The sequence below is a fragment of the Rattus norvegicus genome, chromosome 1 (genome assembly GCF_036323735.1).
Source record: "Rattus norvegicus strain BN/NHsdMcwi chromosome 1, GRCr8, whole genome shotgun sequence".
NCBI classification, from domain to species: domain Eukaryota; kingdom Metazoa; phylum Chordata; class Mammalia; order Rodentia; family Muridae; genus Rattus; species Rattus norvegicus.
The window spans coordinates 60,240,622-60,264,695 of NC_086019.1; the positions used below are offsets into that span (position 1 = coordinate 60,240,622).

Here is a 24,074-nt window from a genome sequence, read left to right on the forward strand (position 1 = left end):
TATTCTGCCACCTGTTGGGTGTTAGAAGAGATGGTAACCTGCTTAGCCTCTTAATGATACTCAACATGAAATATAGGATGACAGTCAATGATGTGATGATGTACCGCTGGTTAAAGGAAGACCGGAAGGCTTTCTCAAATCCCTATAAGGACTGAGCTCCATCACACAAGACCCTGTAATTGTGGACGACATGGAACATATTGAGTCCAGAGCTTAAGATATTACAATGTATAATCAACCCATGGGATCATGTTGCTTACTGTCCTGGCAAGTTCTCCAGGTGCAAGGCTGAACAACAGAGGCTCACACATTGAGTTCAGTTATTCCCTACCCTTGATGATAATGATTCATTCCCTTTGGGCTCAAGGAAGAGTGGAAGCTACCCCACCCTAAGCACACTGGTCTCATCATCCTCCAATGGCTTTCTGTTTCCCTGCGGCCATAAACTGGTCCATGATTAGGCATAAGAACCCCTGGTGCTGCCCTTCTCTCTTCAGGCCACTCCAGATGACACCCACACTGGAGAAACAGGCATCCATGCCTCCAGTGTCGCTTGAATACACTAAATAATCAGCCTCACTGAGAAGAACAGTGGCAATAAGAACACAGAAGCCAATCTACTCTCCTGGTATGCCTCAGTAGGGAGAAAGTCTGTCCTCAGCTAGTGCCAGCCCAGAGGTTATAGGGACAGACCAAGCAAAAGTGGTGTTCCTGACACAATGAGGTCCATTGTCAATGGAGGTCCTGGGACAGTGGATGTGCTTCAACAGTTGAGGTCCTCAGAATATAGAGTAGAAGCTATGGAGGTCCCAGGACAGGGGAAGTGCCATATCAATGGTGCTTCGACAACTGTGGAGGTGCTGCAACAGTCGAGTTCCTTCAAATTGGAAGACTTGTGACAGTGGAGTGGCTGAGTTTTTGGAGGTACTGCAAGAGTGGAGGTACTGTGACAGTTGAGGTGCTTCATCAGTTGAGGTCCTGTAACAGTGGAGTTCCTAAGACATTTCAGGTCCTTTGACAGTGGAGTAGCAGCTGGGACAGTGGATATGCTGCTACAGTGGAGGTCTTGAAAAACTTCAACTGATGCACGAGTCAGGATCTTTGACCTATGAGGTGATGGGACAGTACAGGTGTAGGAGAGCCAGAAGAGGTGTGGCGACAATAGAAATGCTATAATAGTGAAAGCCTTGCAGCACTAGAGGTCCTGTGATAGTGGAACTGCTTTGACAGTAGACGTACTCTGACAGAGGAGGTCCTGCCAATTCTAGTTTCAGAGGAAATAGATGTCCTGAAAAGTGGAGGTCGTTCAATAGTGGGCTTCATGTGATAGTTGAGGTGCTACCACAGTGAAAGTCCAACATCAGTGGGTGGACACACTGTGCCAGTTGAGGTAATGGAACTTGGATTTCCTGAGTTATTGGAGGTCCTGTGACTGTGGGGTCCTGGGAGAGTAGAGGTGCTGAGACACTGCTCTGTGACATTGGATGACCTTGTGACAGTTTAGGTGCAGTGACAATGAAAGTCCAGCAACAGTACACATACTGTGACAGTAGATGTCCTGAAAATTGAGGGTCCTGACAATGCAGCCGCTGTTAGTGAGAAGGTCCTATGACACTGGAGGTCCAGTGATAGTGGAGGTACTGGGACAGAAGCCACACTGGAACAGTGGATGTCCTGCTACAGTGCACATCAAAATGCTTGTAACGATGATGATTTTTGACCACTCTAACTTCATTTCACTACGCAAGTAATTGAGTTTGAGACAAGATAATACCTTGTCATGGTGCTACTTGAATGCCACTAGTTTTACAGTTAAGTCTGAAGGTCTAGGCTGTGACAGAGGAGGTCCTTTGACAGAGATGGCCCTGCAAAATTGGACATCGTACAACACTGGAGCTCCTGCCACAGTGGAGGTCTTGAGACTCTAGATTTACATTGACATTGCAGGTCCTGCGGCAGTGGAATTTCTCTGCGAGCTGAGGTCCTGCAACATACTAGTTGCTGAGAGAATCAATTTTCTGCAACAGTGAAGGTCCTACAATAGTTCAGGTCCTGAAAAGTAGAGACTCTGTGAGAGTAGAAGTACAGGGAAAGTGTATGTCCTGTGCCAGGAGAGGCCCTGCAATTTGGAGGCCCTGAGAATGTGGAGTTGATTTGACAACAATGTTTCTACCACACTGGTGTTCCTGTGACAGTGTCCAACAAAGTCCTTGTATTAGAGAAGAAATAATGCCAGCCAGCAATGACCATGGAAGTGATGATGATGGTTGATCACCCCAACATCATCTCGATTCTTCAAGTAATTTAGACCAAAACAATACATCTATTCATGGAGCTGGTTGAAGGGCAACAGCTTTACAAATACACCCAAAAGTATGGCTATCTAGAGCAAGGCAAGGCCAGCAAAATATTGTGTAAATAATAGCTGTGATGAGCTACTGCTATGGGCGCACAATATTTCACAGGCTCCTAAAGCCAAAGAATATTGTGTTGTACATCAATGGGAAAATCAAAATTACCAACTTTGGCCTTAGTATCCCATTCCAATCAGGGTAAATGATGAACCAGCACTGCAGTACTTATACTTTTTGTGTTCCTGAACTCTTCTTTGGCAAATTTTATGATGTTCCAAAGAACTAAATTTGAACCTTAGGTGGAGTTTTATATTTCATGGCAGTCAGAAAGTTTCCATTTGACTCTCTCTTCATTCTAGAGTTGAGAAGACAGGTTGTAGCAGGAGTGTGTGGTGCCTCTGGTGTGGTGTCAGAAGGACCTACTTAGCCTCCTAATGACAGTCAACCCTAGATATAGGCCAAAAGTCACTGTGGTCATGATGCAACCCTAGTTCAACTAAGGCTAGACGCAGTTCCCAAATCCCTATGAGCAACTGATCCCCCTCAGGCCAGACCCTGTAAGTATAAGAGCAATGGAATATATAGGATTCCAAGTGCTGGAAACTAAGGACACTTCAACTGAACAAAATTATAACCAGACCATGGCATCCTACTTCCTTCTGCAAAGGCAGGAAGTTCACAGGCAAGACAGCACAAAATAGGCTTGGACAGTCAGCACAGTGGAGGTGTGGGGAAAAAGCAGGTGCTAAGACAGTGGATGTCCTGCTACAGTGGCCTCCAAGTCCTTGTGAGGAAGAAGCACTTATGCCATCCAATAATGACCATGGCAATGATGACAATTGTGGTTAACCACTCCAACATCATCTTCAATAATTGAGACAAAAACAAGTAGATACCTTGTCATGGAGCTGTGTGAGATTCAATGTCTTCATAAATGTATCTGAAAGTATGGCTACATAGTGAAAGACAAGGCATGGGAAATACTTATGCAGATATTAGCAGCCTGGATCTATTGTCAGGGGCACAGAATAAATACAGGACTTCAAAACAAATAAAATGGTGGATAAGAACAATAAAGTCAAAATCATCGACATTGGCCTTAGTACCCAAGACAAACCAGAGCAAATGCTGAATCTGTACTACGGTGCTAACACTTTTGATGCCCCTGAACTCTTCCTGGGTTATACTTATGATGGTCCAAAGAACCACATATGAATGTTAGTCTTACATTTTATGGTAGCTGAAAAAGTTACCTCTGTTTTAATATAAGAGCTGAAAAGACAGGTTGTGGCAGGTGTGCATCTTGACTACTGTGGGGTGTCAAGAGAGCTAGATGACCTGCTTAGCATTTAATAACAGTCAAACCCAGAAATATCAGTCATAGACATGATAATGCACCCCTGCTTCAAAGAAGATTGGGAGCGTTTCCCAAACCCCTATGAAGAAATGATACCTCTCAGGCCACACCCTGGAATTTTGGAAGTAGTGCAACATGTTCCATTCAAAACACAAGACATAAAGATTCTTTACATCAAAGAAAGTCTAAGTGGATCATGGCATCCAACTGCTTACTGGAAGGACAGGCTATTCTGATGCCTGGCTTCATACCCAGGCTCAGACAGTGAGTCTACTAATGGCTCTATTCCCTACCCTTAATGATTATGCTGCTGTCCCTCTAGGACTGGACTGCAGAGGAGTGGAAACCAACCCACCATTGACACACCGGACTTGTCAACCCCATGGCCTCATTTATGCCTTTGTCCATATTCTAGTCATAGAGCTTTCAGAAGAACCACTGGGACTGGCTTTCTTCTCAGGCCACGACAGATGACCTGGACAAAACATACATGCCAGAGTGTCTTCTTCCTTCATTCAACAAGCAGCCTTAGGCCGAACAGAAGCATCAATGAGAACATAGAAGACAACCTATTATCTCTCTGTGCATGAGGAGAGGGCGAGTCTGTTTCCATCAGTGGCTGGCTAAGCGATTCAAGGGATGCTCCAAGAAATTAGGAATATCCAAATGAAGCAGTGTTCCTATGCTCTATCAAGCAAGAAAACTCTCCTGGGACAGGACAGTATCTCTCCTGAGAAATGAGGGCTGAAGACAACATCCAAAGAATAAGCAGCAGGCAGGCATAGACAGGTACCTTTGTGCTTTGTTCTACCCAGTTTGCTCTGTGTTGATTAGCTCTGTCTCTGGTATCCATTTCTGCAAAATCATTTCTGTCTTAACTTTTTAAGTACTGTATGATTCTTCCTCCACCATAATTTTTCTCCCTCTTCTAGATTGCTCTTCTTCCGAACAAGGACTCAATATGACTGATGTGTACCCCAGACTTCAGAGTTGTCCTGTTGACCCCATGCCTTTACCGGGACGGTATCACCACCGATAGGAAACGGTTCACACAAGGTGAGGTCTAGAGGGCTATGGATTCATGCAATCTTCTAGGGGCAACTGATCCTTGCACATATGGCAATTAATCACAAGAGGTTTGGAACAAATTCTTATTTTGTCAAAAGTAACATCATTCTCCATTAAGCTTCAAAATAAATAACCAGCAAAGCCTTGTAATAAGTGATAGTGGTGTTGATAAAACAGTGCAGCACCCGTGACATTGTAGGTCCTGCAACAGTGGAGGCACTGAGAGACATTGTAGTTCCTGCAACAGTGGAGGAACTGAGATAGCGAAGGTCCTTTTACATTCAAGATCATGCAACAGTGGAGGTCCTGAAACAGTGGGCGTCCTGAGACATTGGAGATCGGATTGGTACAGTGGAGGACCTGAGACAATGCAGGTGCTGCAAGAATGGATGTCCTGCAACAGTGGAGTTCCTAGCACAATAAAGGTCCTGCAATAGGGGTTGTCTTTAGACAGAGGAGGTCCTGCTACAGTGGAATTCCTGTGATAGTTGAAGATTTGAGACAATGTCAGACCAGGCACAATGGAGATGCTGTGCCAGGAGAGGTTCTACACAAGTCGAGTTGGTGATAGAGTGGATGTTCTAAGACAGTGGAGATCTGGTGACAGTGGAGGTCCTGCCCCACTGGAGGTTCTGGAACAATCAAGGTCCTGAGACACTGCAGTTGCTCGGACATTGGAGTTTATGCACCATTGTAGGACATGTGAGAGTGGAGGTGCTGGGACAGTAAAGGTGATGGGACAATGGAAGTCCTGTGACTGTTTTGGTGCTGCGATATTGGAGATCCTTCATCAGTGGAGGTCCTGGCACATTTGAGGTCCTGAAATATTGGATGTCCTACATTATTGGAGGTCCTCAGTCAGTGGAGATGTGCCTGGGACAGCTGAGATCTGGTAAAAATGCGGGTGCTTCAACACTACAGGTCGTGCAACAGTAAATGTCCTGATACAATGCAGTTGTTCCAACACTGTAGGTTCTGCAATAGTTGGTTTGCTAGAACAGTGAAAGTGGAGATCCTGCATCAACAGAGGTCCTTTGACAGGGAATGTCCTTCAACAGTGAACATCCTTCAACATTGGAGGTCCTGCAACAGTGAATGTCATGAGTCAGTGCCATTGAACTGACGGTGGAGGTCCAACAACAGAGGAATTATTGTGCCAGTAGAGGTCCTGCAAAAGTCTGGCTGCTAAAAGAGTGCATGTTCTAAATTGGAGGTCCTGCAACAGTTAAGGTACTGCAACAGTATAAGTATAGATACTGTGCATATCCTGTGCTAGTAGAGGTCTGCACATTGGTGTTGCTGAGACCGTGAAGGTGCTGAGACACTGAAGGTCCTGCCACAGTGGAGGTCCTTATAACAGTTGAGGTCCTGCAACAGTGGAAAATCAGTGTCAATGTATAACCTGTGCTAGTAGAGTTCCTGCAGCTTGGAGGTCCTGAGAAAGTGGAAGGGCTGAGAAAATGGAGGTCTTTTGACAATGCAGGTCCTTATAACCATGATATAGGAGGTCTTGCGACAGTACAGGTCCTTGAAACAGTTGAAGTGCTGTGACAGTGGATGTTCAGGGACAGTAGAATTCCTGTGCCAGTAGAGATCTTGCAGTTTGGAGGTACTGAGCCTGTGGAGTTTCCTGACAGCCGAGGTACTACCACAGTGGATGTCCTGTGACAAGGGAGTTCTTAGGGTAGTGCAGGTCCTGGGACAGTGGAAGTACTGCTACAAAGGTTATCAAAATGCATGGAAAGAAGCATCAAGGATGCCACCCAGACCAGACCATGGCAAATATAATGAAGATATTAATACACCCCAACATCATATTGCTTCACCAAGGAATTGAGTCTGAGACACGTCTATACCTTCTCATGGAGCTCTTTGAAGTTCTGCAGCTTTACAAATTCATCTGAAAGTCTGTGATAGTGGAGGCCTTAGACAATGTAAGATCAGCCACAATGGAGATCCTGTTCCAGTAGAAGTTCTGCAAAAGTCTAGGTGGTGATACAGTGGATGTCCTGGGACAGTGGAAGTCTGGTGACAATGGAGGTCCTACACCATTAGAGGTTCTGGATCATTCAAGGTCCTGAGACATGCAGGTGCTCAGACAATGGAGTTGCAACAGTGTAGGTCCTGTGAGAGTGGAGGTGCTAGGAAAGTGAAGGTGATGGAGAGTGTGGGTCCAGTGAATATTGTGTTCCTACAACATTGGAAGTCCTGCAACAGTTGAGGCTCTCATACCGTGCAGTTCTTCCAACTTTGGAGGTCATGCAACTGAATAGGTCATGGGAAAATTGAGGTTCTGGGACAGTAAGGGTGTTGGGACAATGGAGGTGCTATGTCACCTGAGGTCCTGGGACATTTGAGGTCCTGCAATATTGGAGGTCCTAAGACAGTGTAGATGACCTTGGAATAGTTGAAGTCTGGAATAAAGGGAGGCTCTGCACCAGTAAATGTCCTGAGACACTGGAGATCCTGCAGTTTGCCTGGACAGTGAAGGTCCTACAAAAGTGGAGGTCCTGTGACAATGGAGGTCATGAATCGTTGCATTGGCACTGACCGTAGTGAGCCAGCAGCAGTGGACTGTCTTTGACAGTAGAGGTCCTGCAAGATTCTAGCTGTTGTGAAAGTGGATATCCTACAACATTGGAGAGCTGGCATTAGTGAATGCCCTGAGACAATGGAGATCCTGCAGGAGTTGTTTTGCTTGGACAGTGAAGGTGCGACAAAAGTGGAAGTCTTGCGTCAGTGGAGGGGCTTGGCAAAAATGGATGTGCTGCCACACTACTGGTCCAGCAACAGTGAATATCATGAGACAGTGCATTTGCAGTGACAGTGGAGCTCCAGCAACTGTGGAATTTTTGGGCCAGTAGAGGTCCTGCAAATTCTAGCTGCTGAGAGGGTCTATGTCCTGCAACCTTGTTGGTCCTGCAACAGTTGAGGTACTGCAACAGTGTAAGTCCAGCTACAGTGGATATCCTGTTATAGTAGAGGTCCTTTAAATTGGCCTTGGTGAGACAGTGGACGTCCTGTGATAGTGGAGGTCCTATGACACTGGAGGGGCTGGAACACTGGAGGTCATGCCAAAATTGCAGTTCTTGTAATGGTTGCGGTGTTGTGACAGTGGAAATCTAGCGACAGTGGACATTCTGTAGGACAGTAGAGGTCCTACAATATAAAAGTCCTTGGACAGTGGAGGTACTGACGCACTGGAGGTCCTGTGAGAATGGAAGTTCTTATAACAGCTGTGACACTGGAAGTACAGAAAATGTAAATGTCCTCTGATAGGAGAGCTCCAACAAACTGAAGTTGCTGAGAGACAGGAGGTCCTCCAACAGCAGTGGTCCTAAGACAGTAGAGATCCTGTAACAGTGGAGAGGCTGAGACCCTGGAGGTCCTTTGACAGTGGGATACTTTGTAACAATAGACGTGCTATGACAAGGGGGTTGTACAATAGTAGAGGTCCTTGTTATAGTTGAGGTATTCCAACAGTGGAAGTTTATGGACAGTGACTTCCAGTGCCCGTAAAGGTCTTGCAATTTGGAGGGTCTGAGACAGAGGAGTTGCCTGACCACAGAAGCCCTACCACAATATTGGTCCTTTGACTGTAGAGGTCTTGGGATAGTTCAGGTGCTGAGACAGTGGAAGTTCTGCTACAGGGGTTATCAAAGTGCATGCAAAGAAGAAGAAATGGTGCCAGCCAAACATGACCATGGCAAATATAATGAAGTTTTTCATCCACCCCAACATCATCTTGCTTCTCCAATTGAGTCTGAGACAATTCTAATAACTTATCGTGAAACTGGTTGAAATTTTACAGCTTTACAAATACATCTGAAATTCTTTCCACCAAGAGGAGGAAGGAGCCAAGGAAATATTTAGGCAAATGTTAGCAGGCTTTATCTATGGCTATGGGCACTGTATAAGTTCACAGTGACCCGAAACCAGATTATATTTTGTTAGAGAAGAACGGAAAAGTCAAAAGCATCGACTTTGGCCTTCAACTCAAGACAAACCTGGGCAAATGCTGAACTGGCAGCATGGTGCTTACCCTATTGGTGCACCTGATCTCTTCCTAGGACAACTTTATGATGGTGCAAAAAAAAAAAAAAAACAACATATGGATCTTAGGAGTAGGCTTATATTTCACTGTTGTATTTGACTCTGTTGTCATACAACAGTTCAGAAGACAGGTTGTAGCAGGTGTGTACCCTGCTCACTGTGGGGTGTCAGAAGAGGCAGCTTAGCCTCTTAATAAAAGTCAATCTGAACTATGGGATGACAGTCTCAGAGGTGATGATGTACCCCTGGTCAATGAAAACTGGAAGAGGTTCACAAATCCTTATGAAGAAGTGATTCCCTCCCATGCCAGATACTCCAAAAGAGGAAGAAACGTAATATATTGAGGTTTGAGGTAAAATATTATAGATTCATTGCATCAAAAAGGTATAAGCAGAACATGGCATCCTATTGCTTAATGTAACAGCAAGGAATTGCTTCACAACACAGGCTCAGCAGCTTTGTCCAGTTACGGTCACATTCTCTACCCTTGCTGATTTCCCTCTAGGACTAAATAGGAATAGAAGTGAACACAACATAGACACATTGTTCTCCTCATCTTCCAACGGCCTAGTGTATCCCTATGATCATAAGGCTAGTCAAAGAGGAAGCAAAGAGCCATTGGGCATGCCCTTCTTTTCAGGACACTCCCGACAACACCCACAGTGAACAAAGCATACATACACACCAGAAGTATCCTGTGTCTTCACTCAACAATCAGCCACACTTAGAAGAGCTGTAGCAATGAGAAAACAGAGGACGACCTACTTTCCTGCTGTCTCTCAGCAGAGAGCAGGACATTCCCCAGCTGGGGATTTCCCAGAGGCATTAAAGGATGAACCAATTCAAATGGGGAAATTCACTGATGAAGTTGTGTTGCTGCTTTCCTTCAAGAATGAAACATTACAAGGGGGTGGAGGAAGAGTTTTCTCCCAGAAATGAGGCCAAGGGAGATTGTCCAGAGAACACGCAGATGGCAAAACCCACGTGCCTTTGTACTTTGTCCTTCCCAGTTTGCTCTGTGCTCATTCTTCCTCTGGCTCTGTTTTCCAGTTCCCCATAATTCTTACCTTCTTATATCCTCTAAGTATTTTATGATTCTTCCCCCAACCCAACCATCTCCCTCTTCTGGATTTCTTCTCTTCCCAGCAAGGACTCAATATGACTGCTGTGTAGCCCACTCTAGAGCGTGGTGCAGCTGAATGCATCCATTCACCTGAAGTTTATCACACTCTAAAAACACCAGCTTCCACAAAGTGAGGTGGAGAGTGGTATGAGCTCATGAAGTCTTCCATAGTTTACTGGTCCTAGCACACACGGCATTTATCACAAGAGCTATAGAACAAATTCTTATGCGGTCAAAAGTAGCATCACATTTCATTCAGCCTTAAATCTAATAACCAGCAATGACTTTGAAAAATTGAAATTACAGTTGCTGCAACAGTGCAGATCCTGTGAAGAGGTAGGTCCTGCGACAGTGGAGGCACTGAAATAGCGCCGGTTCTGTGACAGTGAAGGTCCTTTGAAAGTGGAGGCACTGAGATCGTGGCGGTCAATCTATTTACAGGGGAGCTGCTGCACAATTGAGGTTCTGCTACAGTGGAGGTCCTGCAAAATTGGAATTGCTGATACAGGGGTATTCCTGTCACTGTAGAGATCCTGTGGCAGTGAAGTTGCAGAATCATGGGAGATCTTGCTTCAGTTGATGTCCTGAAACACTTTAGTTGCTACGGGTGGTGCTACGACAGTGGAATTCCTGGGATAGTGGAGGTTATAGGACAGTGGGTGTCCTGAGACAGTTGTAGTGCTCCTACAGTGGAAGTTCTGCAATAGTAGTGTTGCTTGGACAGTCCAGTTCTTGGACAAAGGAGGTCCTGTGACACTTGAGATGCTGAGACTCTTGAGCTCCTGAACAGTAGAAGTGCTGTGATAGTTGAAGTGCTGAGACACTTGTGGTCCTGTAACAGTGGAGTTGACACACAGACAGTGGACTTCCTGAGGTAGTGGTGGTGCTTAAACAGTGGAAGTCCTGTGACAGAGGAGGTCCTGCAATAGAGGAAGAACAATATATGCTGGCTGATGACCCAGAGCTTCCAGAAAATAGACCACCAACCAATATATATCAGAGGATGGCATTATTTGAAACCAATGGGATGGAAGGCCCTTGGTCCTGTGGAGATGTGATGCTCGAACATAGGAGGAGGCTGGAGTGGTGGGTTTCGAAAAGTTGGGTGACTTTAGGAGCAGCATCATAGTGGCAAAATGGAGGGAGGAGGGAGAAGATGTAGGAGTGGGCATTTGTGGATTGGCACCTAGGACGTTGGACATCATTTGAGATGTTAAAAACAGTGGAAATGATAAGGTTTACATTGTCTGACCCAAACCTAAGGGATACTACATAAGGAACACAAAAACCCACAGGTGCTCACCAACAATCAGATAAAATTTGCCCTTTGGCGGTCTACTCCAAAGAAACTCTTCCAAGAACACTGTTTAGTTTTTTCAAACAAAGTTTAAAACTCTTAAGTGTACTCTCAAATCTGCCCTAATTTGCATAAATCGCTCAAAACTGTTGGCTTTGTAAATATTTCTATCTTGTCCCAATAGTCACATGCTGGTCATCCCAACAACAAGATACTTGTCAAGGTGGGAGTCAATCAACATGGGCTCCTTTTTCCAACTCGGCATGCAGACCCTCAGCTCACCTTCACACACACACACACACACACACACACACACACACACAGAGAGAGAGAGAGAGAGAGAGAGAGAGAGAGAAAGAGAGACAGACAGACAGACAGACAGACACAGAGACACAGATTCACAAACACATGCACACACAAACACACACAGACACACACACCCATGAGAGAGTGATAGATCGAAAGTGAGGTAGAGAGAGAGAGAGAGAGAGAGAGAGAGAAAGAAAGAAAGAGAGTTCTTATCATCTACTATCTAATGCATATTGTGTGCTCTTGGAGTTGAGCACAGAGACTTGCACATGTAAACCAGTCCTGTACACCTAGGAACATTTTCTGATCAGTATTTTCTCTTCTTTATGCAGTTCTTAAATTATCTGTAAGAGAGTGTAGGGCATTGACCTACCATGAAATCTTGGACCTAAAGGTACATTTTAATACAAAGCTTACATATCACTTACAGATGACTCTAGTAGGAAGTACATTAAGTTCAGAATCATTCAATCAGAAACCCTTAATGTATATACCCCATTCTAACTGCCTTCACTTAACCTCATGTTTGGACCACTGTTCCTAGCTGGAGATTCCTGTTTATCTCCCAGAATAAAAGGGAGGCTCCATGCTCAAGTGGAACAGAAGATTCAAGGTGGGACTGTTGGGTGACATTACCGTGAACACCAGGGACTGCCCCACAGAGGCAGGTAGTGGCCCTTTCTTTCCTCCTGGGGAATCATTAGCTACATTGTCCTGAGCAGAGAAGGATCCTCTCATTCTAGCAGATGTTCTGGATGACACAAGGAATGTGAATAGATTATGAAATCACTTTACCACATTTCTTTCTGAGGCAGAGACCCTTGAGACCCTTGGCTCAGGAGTAACAGTTCCAGATAGCAAGGTGAGGTCAGTGTGGGCCCTGTGTTGACCTATGAATACTTATTTATGTTAATCACCAAATCTTTAAAACTTACAGCATGTGAGAGAAAAGTCTCCCAGGAGTCTCAGCTAAAACTAATCAGTGAGTTTTTAAGAACAAGAACAAGTAGGAAATTTAAATTCATGTGATTGCTACAAATAAAGCAAGACACTGTCACTAGATCACCTTTGTGTAAGGGCCCTGACGACATACACAACTTAAGATGTGAAGTGCTCAGCTAGCACTCTTCGTGGCATGAACCCAAGACACAGTTTCTCTGTGTCTCATCACCTCTGAAGCATGGTCCACAAACAATGGCAACAAACCTTCTCTTCCTCAGAGTTCAAAGTTACCTTTATTGTTAGTGATAGTTTCCACAGTTAACTAACCTCTACTGGATAGACAGCTTTGACTAACCTTCTCTGAGCTTCTCCCAACCATGTACAGATGGTACATTCCTCTGCACATGAGGCCTGTTCCTCTCAGGCCTGCTGTTCTCCTTCCCAGATTAGAAACTGGATACCTTTCAAGCCTACATTCTTTTTTTTTTTTTATTAACTTGAGTATTTCTTATATACATTTCGAGTGTTATTCCCTTTCCCGGTTTCCGGGCAAACATCCCCCTCCCCCCTCCCCTTCCTTATGGGTGTTCCCCTCCCAACCCTCCCCCCATTGCCGCCCTCCCCCCATAGACTAGTTCACTGGGGGTTCAGTCTTAGCAGGACCCAGGGCTTCCCCTTCCACTGGTGCTCTTACTAGGATATTCATTGCTACCTATGGGGTCAGAGTCCAGGGTCAGTCCATGTATAGTCTTTAGGTAGTGGCTTAGTCCCTGGAAGCTTTGGTTGCTTGGCATTGTTGTACTTTTGGGGTCTCGAGCCCCTTCAAGCTCTTCCAGTTCTTTCTCTGATTCCTTCAATAGGGGACCTATTCTCAGTTCAGTGGTTTGCTGCTGGCATTCGCCTCTATATTTGCTGTATTCTGGCAGTGTCTCTCAGGAGCGATCTACATCCGGCTCCTGTCGGTCTGCACTTCTTTGCTTCATCCATCTTGTCTAATTGGGTGGCTCTATATGTACGGGCCACATGTGGGGCATCAAGCCTACATTCTTAAGTCATCTATCAACTTTGGGTACATGATAAGCACAACATGACATTGGGTGCCAAATAACACTTTCCTACCTGACAATGAATATGATCCAGGGGTACCAAACATGGAAACTGGTCAGGTAAGGTCAGGTAACCCCCATGCTATCTCCATGTAAAGATGAAGATTGACACACCTTCCCAAGCAGACTTTCTCAGTTTTCTCAGCCCACACAGCAGTCCTTTGCTGAGCTTCCTAACTCCCAGTGACTGATGAGAGTACATGAGAAGATGCCTGATTTCTGGAAAGCCCTGGGACCCATGACCCACAGTAGCAGCAGCTTCTGATCACAGGTGATTTCAGGAACTGAAAATGCCTAATGTTCCTGTGTTGATTTGAATATGCTCAGCCCAGGGAGTGGGACTATTTGCAGATGAGCCCTCATTGGATAGGTGTAGCCTTGATTGAGGAAGTGTGTCACTGTTGATGTGACCCTTATGTTTCTTGTCCTAGCTGCATGAAAATCAGTTTTCTAGTAGCAGCCTTCAGATGATGATGTAGAACACCCAGCTCCTCCTGTACCATGTCTGCCTAGATGCTGCCATGCTCCCACCTTGATGATAATGAACCCAACTGCTGAACTTGTAAGCCAAACCCAAAGCAGTGTTCTTCTTATAAGATTTGCATTGGTCATGGTGTCTGTTAATAGCAGGAAAACACTAAGTAAGTCACTTTCTACCACAGATTACGAGGTTAATTGAGTGATGTCATCACCTGAGAAGACATGGCCTCTTATTAAAGTTCTAATGTCCTAAGTAATTGCAGGCTCTCTTCTGGCCTAGGCATTGGCTATAATATTACTCTTCCCAGTGTCTTTTTCTCTGTAAACTGTACATTTTGCATTTCTATTTGCCCCATTTGCTCTTTTTCATTGAAGTCCTATACCTCAGTATAACAGAGGCCATATTGGGCTCTCTTCAAATTTTCATCGAAGAAATTTGTTTATTACTTTTTAATTTAGCCTCAGGTAGGTTTTTACGATGTGGGCGGAAGGAAGCCACATTTTTGTAAAAGCATCATACAAATTATCCCAGACCAGTTACAAGTATTATTGCCTTCTGAATCCCTTGTCCTGGGCTTCCACATTCTGGATAGGTCTTGGCACTCCTGACTCCCAAGCTCCTGCCAGTATACCCCATTAAACTCTTCTTAGAGCACTGGGCCACTTCTAGTTCAAAGTTCTGAATTCTTGCATATTTTCCAAAACAAGTAACAAGCACAAACTGGCATGGTCAGGTATCACAGAGCAAGAGTCCGCTCTATTACATCCCCTTCTGCATTAGTTACCTTTGTATTTCTGTGACAGATATGCCATGAGCACAGCAAACTATAAAACATGTAGGCGATTAGTGATCCTATTTCACAGACCACCTGTTACCACAGGTTAAGTTCCATGACTACAGGGCACAGTGGAAGGAGCAGGATGCAGAGGACTCACATCTGGAATCACAAGTACAAAGCAGAGAGTGCACAGGGAGTGGTGCAGAGCACTAAAACCTCAAAGCCCAGCCCCACTGGCATTCTTTCTCCAGCAAGGGCACAACTCCTGAGTCTTCCCAAACTGAGTCACCAACTGGGAAAGGAGTACTCAAATGCCCGAGACAGTGGAGGATAGCTCATGCAAAATGTCATGATGATTCAGGAATTTGAATCAGTAACATAGAGAACCTTCACTCTGGGTCAATGTGTGTTGCTGCAAAGCCAGAAAGCTGCTCTCCCTCCTCTTGAACATAAGATGTGGATTAAGTACAAATGTAAACAAGCATCTCCATGGAAAATCAACAGCCCTGTTAATCTGGTAATACTTATAGGATAAGTCCAGAGGTGCTGGATACTGAAATCACAGAAGAAGCCAACACAAACTCAAACCGTTTAGTCTATAGGAATAAAAATACCACAGAAGCAAAAATGGGTAACGATATGGAGCAAACGCTCACTCACTCAGCAGATAAAATTACACCTAGCCCTTACTCACAGACCTACTTCATAAACAGTGTACATTCTGCTGGTACCTACTCAACACAATCCTAAATGCTGCAATCAAACCAAATGGTTTCTTACTTTGTTGAGTATGACTTAAAAACACTGAAGTACTCTGAAGGAGGTTAATGGAAACTTCTCAGGGCCTGGGGAAGATGGCTAAGGGAGTACAGATTAACAAAGCAACACAACCCAATTTCCCCACCAGCAAGCAGAAACCGGCCTGATGTCAGTTGCCAATTCCTGAGGGTTTAAGAGAAGCCTACAGACTGGAAGGACAGAGGTAGGTGAGATTAAAGTACAGTTACACTGAATGCTCACTTGAGGAATGGGAAGGGTAGCAACTGGAAAGTGCTCGTGTGTTTTTGTGTGTGTGTGTGTGTGTGTGTGTGTGTGTATGTTCCATGCATGTGTTTCTGTGTGCGTGTGGTTGGGTTGTTGCTGTTGTGTGCTTAATTTGAGACAGAGTGTTACCACAAACTGAAGCTGTCCTAAAACTCACCCTGTACACAAGGGTGGTTTGGACAGTAAAGAGACCTTCTCTCTCCTGACAGGGGGATTAATGATGTGTAGCACAAGCTATGTGTGAATGTAAATTTCAAAATCTGAAGATTTTATAAATCTCCTTTGGCTTGCTTTAACAATGCTGGTGATTATAGCAATACATGGTACACTGAGGACAGAACAGAATATATAGTGTGAGCTTTTGAGATGGTTCAGAGGTGAAAGGAATAGCTGATGATCTGAGTTTAGTTCCAGAGGCACTGTTAATAAGCAAACACAAATGTAGCCGACTTTTATCCTGTGTAAAAATCAATCAGGGCATCCACTCATCTAAAGTCTGGAAGCTGGGGAAGGGAACACGGAAAATGAATATCCTAGTAAGAGCACCATTGGAAGGGGAAGCCCTGGATCCTGCTAAGACTGAACCCCAGTGAACTAGATTGTTGGGAGGAGGGCGACAAGGGGGGGAGGATGGGGAGGAGGGAAGGGGATGTTTGCACGGAAACTGGGAAAGGGAATACTGGAAATGTATATAAAAATACTCAAGTTAATATATATATATATATATATATATATATATATATATATATATATATATATATATACACACACACACACTGAGGTCAACCCTAGATAGGGCATAGAGCAATCCACACATCATGGGATTCAACGGGGCATTTTATGAAAGAGCTATTTCCCAGGAGCACACCTGTGTGTCAAGGCCTCCCTTCCAGCTAGGCCTTTGGAATCTCCAGGGCTAAACACTGTCTCTTCCTTTGCAGAAGTGAAACATAATAAAAATTCACACTTCACAGTACAGTGAATAGCAGTAATCGCGAAAGGTGTAAATAGAACCGATGAGTACCAGAGTATGTGGATTGATGTTATATGAAATGTGTTTGGATGCCATGCAGTATCCTCTTCCATGTACCTACATACTGAGCAACGACCCTGTACAATTTCTCTCTAGACAGAACCATCTGGAATTCACTCACTGAGGGACTTATGCCCTGGAGTGGCAGCTACAGGTAGGACTTGTGCAACCATGTCACGAAGCGAAGAGACAGAGATGCCTGGATTAAATGGAGAGAAGCAGATTTGAATGGTGGAGAGGCTAACCTGCCAACAACTCCAAACCCCCAGCAGGATGACAATGGAAAACAGAGAGCAGTTTCCCAGCCAGCCTCACTCACCATAGCCAGACTTCTTCCAGTCCTTCCATTTTCCCAAGGAAAGAAAAGTTCAAAAAGCAGGGACAGGGAAAGAAAAACTGCTCTACTCCCAGGAGCCAAGGGCAAACCCCCTGGCACCTCCCTGTCTGAGCCCATAAGCAGAGACAGCCCAGTCCTGGGATCATCTCTAGAGGCTCAGGGACCCAGGCAGATGAGCCCTTGAATCACAAAGGGTTCCTCTACAGCATTCTATGGGTGTCAGTCCTGAGTCCCTGAGCCTGAGGTGCTCTGCACAGCTATTCAGAGAAGCCTTCTCCTGATCTCTGTACAAAGATCTCTGTGTTGGATGTCAAAGGAGAGTGTCCACCCAGCATGGGTTGGGGCTCTGGCCCTCTAATCTGTTGGTCCATGTTAACTTCTCCACAGAGAAAGCTTATGAGCTTTGCTGATGCATCCATTAGGCGTTTGGGGGATTCAAACTCAAGTCTCTGCCTAGTCCTGCAGCTTTGTCTCAGGTGTTTGATGATAACCTAGAGCCTTTCTGAGGACTTTTGAGAACAGTGTCCTCTTGATGGGTCAGTTCAGAAACAGCTTTGTCTTTAAAAAAAGAAAACTATACCATCAGTTTGAGGCTAATCTTTCAGAATTCAAAGATAACGTGACACCCTGAGTGTAGACATGAGGACTTTAAAGCAGGATGCAGAGTAAACATTCAAAACAGAGAACTATGGACAGCTAAACATCTTACAGGGTTTTATTTCTAACAGCCTAAAGTCTTTCCATAGCCCATAGAAGCCACGGTCTCAGAGTCCTTCCCAACCATGTTGACAGGTCCTATTGTGACCTCATGAGGAGCGATTGTGAGGCGGCCCAGCAAACACATATTAAGCTGTTGCCAGGCCTGGAATTCTTTGAGTGCTTTGAGAGGAGGTGTGGAGTGGAGCCCTCTGCGACTTGGTTGTATCTAGTGAGCTGTGTGTGGTTGTATCGAATTTTACTGTACTGTGTATATGTGTATGTATCAGTGTGTGTAAGAGAGTGTGTGTTGACAGATTGGCCTGTGTGTGAGTGCATGTACACTTTTGCCTGTGTGTTTGTCAGTATATGTAGGAGTGTGTGAGTTTACAGGTTTGTATGTGTGTATGTGTTTGTATGTGTGTATGTCTTCTTGTGCGTATGTGTATCCCTGTGTGTATGTGTGTATGTGTCTGACGTGTGTTTTTCCAGGTTTGCTTGTGTGTAAGTATGCGTGTTTTGTGTGAATCTGGGTGTTTGTAAGAGTTTGTGTGAGTATAAGTTCACTTCTGTGTATTTCTGTGTGTGTGCCTATGTGTGTGCCTGTGCCTGTGTGAGTGCCTGTGTGTGTGTGTGTGTGTGTGTGTGTGTGTCTGTGTGTGCACGTGCCCATCCCCTTTTGCCCCTTGTATCTATATTACCTGCACCTCAGTGCAAGAGAGTGTAGAGGCCAGAAGTCACCCGGGCTGCTGTTCCTGAGGTAGGTTCTCAACCTTATTTTCAAGACAGGCTCTCTCACTGGCCTGCAGCTGCCCAAGTATCTGGGCTGGCTGACCAGTCGCTCCCAGGCATTTGGTATGCCAACCCCATAATATCAGTTTAAAGGCCTATGTAGATGGCTGGCTGCCTATTTCTTGATTGATTGATTTTTGGATGACTTCAAGAGAAAGAATTAGATCACATATTGCCACGCCACTGGCTATTTCCTTATTGGGATTTTGTTTTTTGTTTTATTTATTTATTTATTTATTTATTATGGATTGCTGGTTTCATTTTTTAGTGGTTTTTATGTTCTCACATGCTATATTACTGCTTTGATTATTTACGGTTCTGCAGTAGGATGATTAACTCTATCTCCATTTTCAATGTCCTGCGGTTTCATCTTTTTACATTATTCCTGTTTCTCTATTTATTGAGTACAAGCAATCATTGGCTTAGACTTGATACAAATTTGCCCTTTGTGACACTTTGACTCTTTGGCCTTTGTTTAAGGTTTACTATTCACTGATATTTATCTGCCTTATTCCTTGTGGTTGGTTAATTTTAATTTTCAGTATTTTGCTCTGGAGAGTTGTGGATTTTTGTGGATCACTAGGTCCTGAAATTCAATGGAGTTTTCCCTTAAGTGTTGGCTTTTTATATTTGTTTGTTTTGTCTTATACTAATTCTTTCTCCTCTCGTTTCTTTCATCTGTTTTTTTTTTCTTCAATAAACATCTATTCATAGTATTGACCATCTTTGGCCGCCCAATCCTATTGTAGTATGACGATTTTTATTTTCATCATTGCATTTAGTATGTGTGTGCTCTTGGCTTTCTCTTTTGGGGTTGGTTAATTGGGTGGCTTTTACTTATGACTCTTCATATTTTCCCCTTAACTTTTTCATAATTTTGCTCTATTTTTCTAGTCTAGTTTTTACCTTGTCTTTGTTTGTTTTTTTTCTTTTTCTTTTGTTTGTTTCTTTTAGGTACCACAAGTGTAATTTTAGCTCCTATATTGCTCCATCTTTTTCAATATTTGATTCCATTTTTGTTATTTTTAGGTAGCATTAGTACTGATAAAATGCCTACAGAGACTGAGGAGGAGTTACCAACCCCTACACCCGAGCCCAGTATCTCTGAGGAGGGCAACTTCCATTCCCAATACCAAGTATTGGGGACAATTGGGCAAGGGGGCAACGCCAAAGTCCTCCTGGCCCACCACCGGCTCACAGGAACCCCGGTGGCTGTCAAAGTTCTGCGAAAGGACAAGCAGTGGTTCCAGCCAGCCATGATGGAAGCAAACATAATGAGAAAGATCAACCACCCCAACATAGTGTCTCTCATACAAGTTATTGAAAAGGAAACGAGAATATACCTCATAATGGAGCTGGTGGAAGGCCAAGAACTCTACCAGTACATCAGAGAGTCAGGGCACATAGAGGAGGATGAGGCCCGGCAAATATTTGAACAGATATTGTCAGCAGTGAGCTACTGCCATGGAAAGGGGATTGTTCACCGAGACCTCAAACTGGACAATATAATGATCGATAAAAACAAAAAGGTCAAAGTCATCGACTTTGGGCTTAGCACCCAATTTCAACCTGGAAAAATGCTAAACCACCACTGCGGCACGTACTCTTTTGGTTCCCCTGAACTCCTCCTTGGCCATCGGTATGACGGGCCGAAGAATGATATGTGGATTATAGGAGTGGTCTTGTACTGTATGGTAGTGGGAAAGCTCCCATTTGATTCAGTGATCATCCAAGAACTGCAAAGACAAGTAGTGGCAGGGGTATATCCTGCTCCCTGTGGGGTTTCAAAAGAACTGGAGGACCTCCTTAGTAAATTACTGAGGGTAAATCCCAACTTTAGACCAACAGCAAGAAAGGCGATGAAACACCCTTGGTTCAAAGAACACTGGAACGGATTAATAGGTCCCTATGAAGAAATGCTTCCCCTCACACCAGACCCGGCCATTTTGGATGCCATGAAAAGCATTGGATTCCAAGCCTCTGTAGTAAAACACTCTTTAAAACAAAGAAAATATGATGAGGAAATGGCAACTTATTTCTTTCTACAAAAGCAGGCTCTCCAGGGGGATGGCTGCACAGCCCAGGCACAGCAAGTGAGTCCCGTTGCAGCACCATTCCCTAGCCTTGATCCTGCTGCTGCTTTTAGATTAGAACCAAAGAGGAGTGGAAGCCTGCCAGTCCTTGGCACCTTGCGGGTGTCATCCTCCCATGGTCACATATCTCACTATGGCCAGAATGCTCATCCAAAAGGAGGCAAAAGATACACTGTGGCTGGTTGTCTCAGGCCTCTACCGATGAAACCTACAAAGGACCACTATCACAAATGTGCCGTGAGTGTCCCATGCATTCAAACAACAAGCATCTTCAGTGAGAAGAGTAGCAATAAGGAAATCAAAGAAGACAACCCACTCTCCCACAGAGCCCCATTAGAGGATAAGCCCATCCCCAGCAGGGTCCGGCACAGAGGTTTTAAGGGGTGGACCAGGAATATAGCAAATGCCCTTATAAAGCTGTGTTGCTGCATTCCAAGGAGAAAGAAACCTCGCCTGGGGCAGAACAGAATCTCCCCCCAGAAATGAGCCACAAGGAGAGTCCAGAGAACAAGCAGCAGGCATAGCCCAGGTACCTTTGTGCTTTGTCCTTTTCAGTTTGCTCTATGCTGGTCCTTCCTCTGTCTCTGGTTTCCATTTTCCCCACAATTCTTACCTTGTATCTGCTCTAAGTTCTTTATGAGGTTTCCCCAACACCAAGCCTTCTCCCTCTTCTTGATTTCTCCTCTTCCCAGCAGGGACCCAATAGGATTGATGAGTTCCACACTCTACAGAGTTTTCTAGTTGGCCCATCCCTTCAGATGGACTCCAGCTCCCCCTTAGGCCAATAGCTCCCACAGGGTGAGGACAAGAGGTTCATGGGCTCATGGACTCCTCCAGGGGCTACTGATCTTTTCACATGTGGTCATCAATCACAAGTGCTGCAGAACAGATTCTTATGTTTTCAAATGTAACATCCCATTCCATTAAGCCTCAAAACTAATTAAGAAGGTTTGTCATTGAATAAGTATCAACAACCTAGTTTGTGGGTTATAGTTGATGGTCAGAATCCTGCATGCATGCATATTGTTTTGCATACTGGTTTTTTTTTGTTCCTAAGACCTAGTGATCTATTGAATTTTATAGGTAGTAGTTCTAAATGGTTTCTTTCAAAGACCTCAACTGAGAAGTAGAAAAAAGAAGTTATAATATAGTAAGGCAAATCAAAGCCCCAAATGGTAAGCTAAGAATTCTACCTCACTGTCTTTTTTGCTTGGAATAAATTGTCTTGTCTATTTCACAGTGTCATCTGGAAATTCTTTCATGTCATCAGTATAAACAGTAGGTGATTTCAGACACATGGCAATGGAAAAGACACCAGCAGAACCTACAGCAGCAACAGGAGTAACAACAATAGCAGAAGCAGCATTAGGCACAGCAGCAGCAGGAGGAGGAGAACGAGGAGCGTAGGAGGAGGAGGAGGAAGATGAAGAGAGGAGGAGAAAGAAGAGGAGGAGGAGGAACAGAAGGAAGAGGAGGAGAAAGAGGAGGAAGAACAGCAGGGGGAAGATTTTGATTCCCTGTCCCCGTGAGAATTGCTGATGACTACTTCTGGACACAGATATCATGCTGAGAACTGTTTATCAAAATGATTTAACAGAATATTAATTTTCATAGAAGACATGTCAATGTTCCTGAGGGCATGCAGCCCTGGAAAAGAGAGCCAGATGGCAGAGGCAAGCAGTGTGGAATGACCTTACTGAGGAAGACCTTCTCAAAGCTGATGATGTAATAGGTATGAAGGAGCATTTCATGGGAGTCATGGTCCCATGCCCCTGTGTCAGGGCACACAGAGCTCCTAGCCTTGCATCCTGCGAGAGAGGGGGCCTGGAATATTCCCTGATCCCAACAGGGTCCTGGATTGCATGGTTCTCCCTCAGTCATGGTCCTCCCTGTGCCTCATGGGGTACGCAGCTTCTACGGGCTGAATTTATATCAGTGATTAACTGGAGCTGGACCACAACCACACCACAGGCAAGCCCAGGGCACTGAGGACATTAAGAGCAGCAGACAACATCTCCTCCGCTGCTTCTGACTCTGCTCCACAAGGCAAGGCAGCTCCCACACTGCAGGCATCCAGCCTAACTCCCAGCAGGGAGAGTGTGAGATGTCTGTGGATGAGCCCACAGGGACTACAGGATTCTGTGGGAAGACATCTGGTAGCTTCTGGAGCAGCTGCAGCAGCCAGGACACATGAACTACAGTGGAGGTGAGCTATAGGAACAGGTAGCAAAGAGCCTGATCTGGCCAATGCTGATCTGAATCCCTGAGGGCAGGCTGGAATGGTCACTCAGGGCTATTAGAGTGAAGGCCAGCCAAGGGCATACAATGTGTCACTAACATTCTCAAAGTCTTGTCCAGGAAAAAAACCACTGGCCTTGACCACTAAAGTTGAGTCCAGACTCATGGCCTACAGGATAGCAGATTGAACTGAGTCTGAATTCCCATGAGTATGACCTCTGGCTGCTCCCTAGGCTCAGTGTAGATGAGCATGAGAAGGCACCATTGCTGTGTTTGCAGGAGTAGCAGAGAGCTCGGAATACATGACCCACTCCTAACCCAGACTGGAGCCACTCTGGGGAGGAGATGGCATCATTTGAGAGATGGGCTTATGCGGGACACTGTGCTCTGGTTTGTGGCACATACAGCTCCTGTCTTTCTTGCTGACAGTTCAGATCCTCAGCTGGCCTCATCACGGACAGTCCCATGAGGAGTGGGTGTTTGGTTCCTGCTTCCCAGTTAGGGCAGGAACAAGCCCAGATGCAGTGAGTAAGGAGAGTGCTTCTGTCTTGACCCAGCTTCCTTGTCCTCCCCCCTCCCCCAACTCATCAGGAGCCACCCAGAGACCTTCATAGGAGTGTGGGTCATGTTAATCGGAATGCACAGCTGGAGATTAAATTCTGGGTAAGGTCTCCATACAGCCCTGGTGGCTCCCTCACCCTGCCTACCTAAGTTTTCCCAATTGGGTCCTCAGGGTCGTGGAGAATCTTCTACAGGCTGCCATGAAGATACAGCCAGTTTCTTGGTAACATTGTGTTTTGCAGAGGTTCTCTGCTTCAGGCACAGAGCCTTCCAGTGAGAGGGTTTGCTGAGTAGCACACCAGGACCAGAAAAGTGTAGAGCCCTCCAGTGGTAGACATGAAGTACTGCAGGAGTTTATTTCCTGATTTCTTCACATCTACCTTGTTCTAAAGGCTTTTTGTCAGACACATAG

The 24,074-nt window shown here is 45.0% G+C and overlaps 1 protein-coding gene and 1 pseudogene across 1 annotated transcript; both read left to right on the forward strand.

Annotated features, from left to right (window-relative positions):
* LOC134485036 (sperm motility kinase Y-like) overlaps window positions 1–24,074 on the forward strand; it is a 319,058-nt pseudogene that overhangs the window by 125,735 nt on the left and 169,249 nt on the right.
* On the forward strand, window positions 18,146–23,334 carry LOC134485033 (sperm motility kinase Y-like). The gene is made up of 3 exons (XM_063280852.1): window positions 18,146–18,738; window positions 19,800–21,392; window positions 22,104–23,334. Exon 2 carries the CDS (start codon window positions 19,820–19,822, stop codon window positions 21,347–21,349), a length of 1,530 nt encoding a protein of 509 aa, XP_063136922.1. The 5' UTR covers window positions 18,146–18,738; window positions 19,800–19,819; the 3' UTR covers window positions 21,350–21,392; window positions 22,104–23,334.